General features: G+C 38.8%; 1 protein-coding gene across 1 annotated transcript; it reads left to right on the top strand.

Moving 5' to 3' along the window:
* Nucleotides 1–322: 322 nt before the first annotated feature.
* LOC141620269 (uncharacterized) lies at nucleotides 323–829 on the top strand. The gene is made up of 2 exons (XM_074437187.1): nucleotides 323–400; nucleotides 500–829. Exons 1-2 carry the CDS (start codon nucleotides 323–325, stop codon nucleotides 827–829), a joined length of 408 nt encoding a protein of 135 aa, XP_074293288.1.
* Nucleotides 830–3025: the final 2196 nt, after the last annotated feature.

Below are 3025 nucleotides of genomic sequence, written 5' to 3'. Positions count from 1 at the left end.
TAATCAATTCGATGTTGCATTGCATGCATATAATCGACGATATATCAAGTACGAATAACTTCCCTAATCATTAGTAGAGGCCGCTATCGAGGCGGGCGGGATTAGGTGTTCGATCAAAAGAGCTTCCTAATACGTACCCTCACCCCTTACTCCAGATCTCTGTGAACATCCGTGTTCATTGGCATCCACGAGAGTCATTCTAGACATAGAATGCTAAGGGTAACGATTGCTTGGTGTTCATGTCTCTACTTTGTGTTTTGACATGGCACGAGGTATTCGAACGGTTCCAATTTCCAATAAAAATTGGTGGCGACTCCACAAAATGCAAACGCTTGTTCTCTCTCCAAAGCGCCCCGTGGGCCCCATTTTCCACAAGTTGGTTCAGGAATTGATTGCACAGGTAAGGTTGATTTGTGAGAAGCTTTAGGCAGCCCAGGATCAACAGAAGACGTATGCAGATTTGCGGCGTAGACCGATTGAGTTGGAGGTTGGCAATAAGGTGTTCCTTAAGGTTTCGCCGATGAAAGATATCAAGAGATTTGGGATTAAGGGCAAGCTTAGTACTAAGTACTTTGAACCTTATGAGGTGCTTAAGAGAGTTGGCGAGGTGGCCTATAGGTTGGCTTTACCTCCGAATTTGTCGAAGGTTCATGATGTGTTCCATTTGTCACAGTTGCGCCATTATTGCAGTGATCCTTCTCATGTCTTGCAAGCTAATGATATCGAAGTTGAGCCTAACCTGATTTATGAGGAACGACCAGTTCGTATTTTGGAACGTCAGGAAGAGAGGTTAAGGAATAAGATTGTAGCTTTCTTTCTTGGTATGTAAAGGAGTCAGAAGTTCGAGTATGAGACTTGGGAAACCGAAGCGTCTATGCCAGAGAAGCATCCGCATATTTTCGAGTGAGGTAGTTCTCTTATCAAATTTCGAGGACGAACTTCTTTTTAGGGGGTTGGATTGTAACACCCTTAATATTCGTAATATATTTCTTTCATTTTATTTTCCCATATTTCGTATTTTATATTCCGGGAAAATATTCTACTTTTATTTTATCGTCTTGCCTGGCTCGAGATTCGGTGAAAACCCACTTTACCTATGGGTTTCACGTGTGGTTAGAGTGGATGGCTTCAGTTTTGGTACTGAGCTTCAAATAAACCCCTGAGCATCTATAGATACCTAGTATCTGCCGAGACTCCAACAAACACCCGATGATTATCGGACTATAACATGCTTTGGAATCGCAACGTTTGATCGACAGTTTGTGTACAACTTTACGTCTGAAAACTTAAAACGATTTCGAAAATAAAATATTTCAAAACTTTTCAAAAGTACCTGGAGTGTTTAATGCACGACGACGGGGTCGCAATGACACAACTAGAGTCAAAACCGACACCGGACCAAAAACCGACTTAAAAATTCAAATCCCGACTCCAACAACGAGTCAAACCGAGTCAAACACAAAAAAAAATCATTCAAATGCTTCTATGTTAAGATTTCCCGGAATCTTACATAGTGAAGTACCAAACATGTTCATCCAAATCCTAGGATAGAACAAATCATGATTGCACTTGTGTGAAAGTGACAGAACAACTCGAAGACCCGCGACGTGGCTCGCGCCTCTTTGAGCAGCCCAGGTGGCCACGTCGCTCAAAACTCACACAATCACTCATTTTCCTATAAATACCCCTCAAATGCCCCCATTTGAGAACTTACGCGAGTGTCCGCCCCCTCTTTTCTGTGAGATTTATCTGTATGCATCCCTTTATTTTTAAGGATTATAACGAATTATAAAGTGATGATTACGAGTCATAAAATTAAATTGCATAAACAAAACGTAAAGGATTAAGAAATAACCTTCGGTCCTAGCTTTTATGGCCTATGAACAATATCGCAATGATATTCTCCTATCAGTTGCACCCAAGACGATATGAGAAATGCCCTTTGATTTTGCTAGAATCGATCCCTCAAACATTCTGTAAAATTAGGGTTTTGTGTTTTTGTTCTGATGAGATGGAGGCAAAAAATGAGATAGAAAATTAGGTTAGAAAAATTCACTCCCTCTCCTCTCTTTAACCGTGTAAAGGAGAGTAATTAGGGTAGAATGTTTCTTCTCCTTATTCAGCCCATTATACCGAAATATCAAGGAGTAATTTCCTTATTTTCGGTTATGGCAAAAATGTATAAAATGTGTAAATTGTCATCTGGTGAGGATCGAACCCATGACCTCTTGGTTTGAGTACCCTAACTATTACCACTATGACACATTCATCTTGTTGATATTAAATATAACCGATTACATTTAATTACGAATTAACAGATTAATTCGTCCAAGCTAACATTACATACATTTAATTAAATATAACTTATTATATTTAATTTACGAATTGACAGTTAATTCGTCTCAACTAATATTATTTAATCTTCATTAAATAATTGTCTCATCAACACATTGACTAACTGTTTAGTCATATAAGGCATCAATGTGATTATATTTCTATAACCACATCTCTCAAACACATCCTATAGGTGTGACCTTTAGAGACCAGTTGATCACCGTCATCTGTATGATAATAACGTCAAACTTTCTAACAAGCCAACCGTTATTAGGTAATCGTTAATCAACTGATTAAAATACGAAGTATACCCTTGTGAACCTGTAAGAGATTTACAAATGTTATCACACTAATTTGTGGAGGACACAAGCTCCAACGAACTCCCACTTGTCCTCACAAGTGTATGTGCGATAACCAATTCTCATATACTAAAATTTCTCCCACTCAATGTAAAACAATTTGCAAATCTGTATTCACAAAGGTCGTATTTTACAAGCGATCATCATCAAGAGTGGTTTCCCCGACTAGAGAGTAACTTAACTGATAAACGAATCAACATTCGAGCATGGCCATGCATTTTAGTTACAACTCCTCGAGTGGCCCTGAGAAATAACTATACCTGATAAGGGTTGGATATTTTCCTCAACTCGAATCCTGCAGATGTAAGCACAGTATGAAATGACCCAGAAAA

The sequence above is a fragment of the Silene latifolia genome, chromosome X (assembly GCF_048544455.1).
Source record: "Silene latifolia isolate original U9 population chromosome X, ASM4854445v1, whole genome shotgun sequence".
NCBI classification, from domain to species: Eukaryota; Viridiplantae; Streptophyta; class Magnoliopsida; order Caryophyllales; family Caryophyllaceae; genus Silene; species Silene latifolia.
The sequence above is the reverse complement of the archived record's forward strand: the minus strand, read 5'-3'. Positions and strand labels throughout refer to the sequence as shown.

Coding starts and splice junctions, on each gene's coding strand:
- LOC141620269 (XM_074437187.1), top strand. CDS start 323: ATGCAAACGCTTGTTCTCTCTCCAAAGCGCCCCGTGGGCCCCATTTTC. Junction 401..499: donor TTCAGGAATTGATTGCACAG/GTAAGGTTGATT, acceptor GTTGGCAATAAG/GTGTTCCTTAAGGTTTCGCC.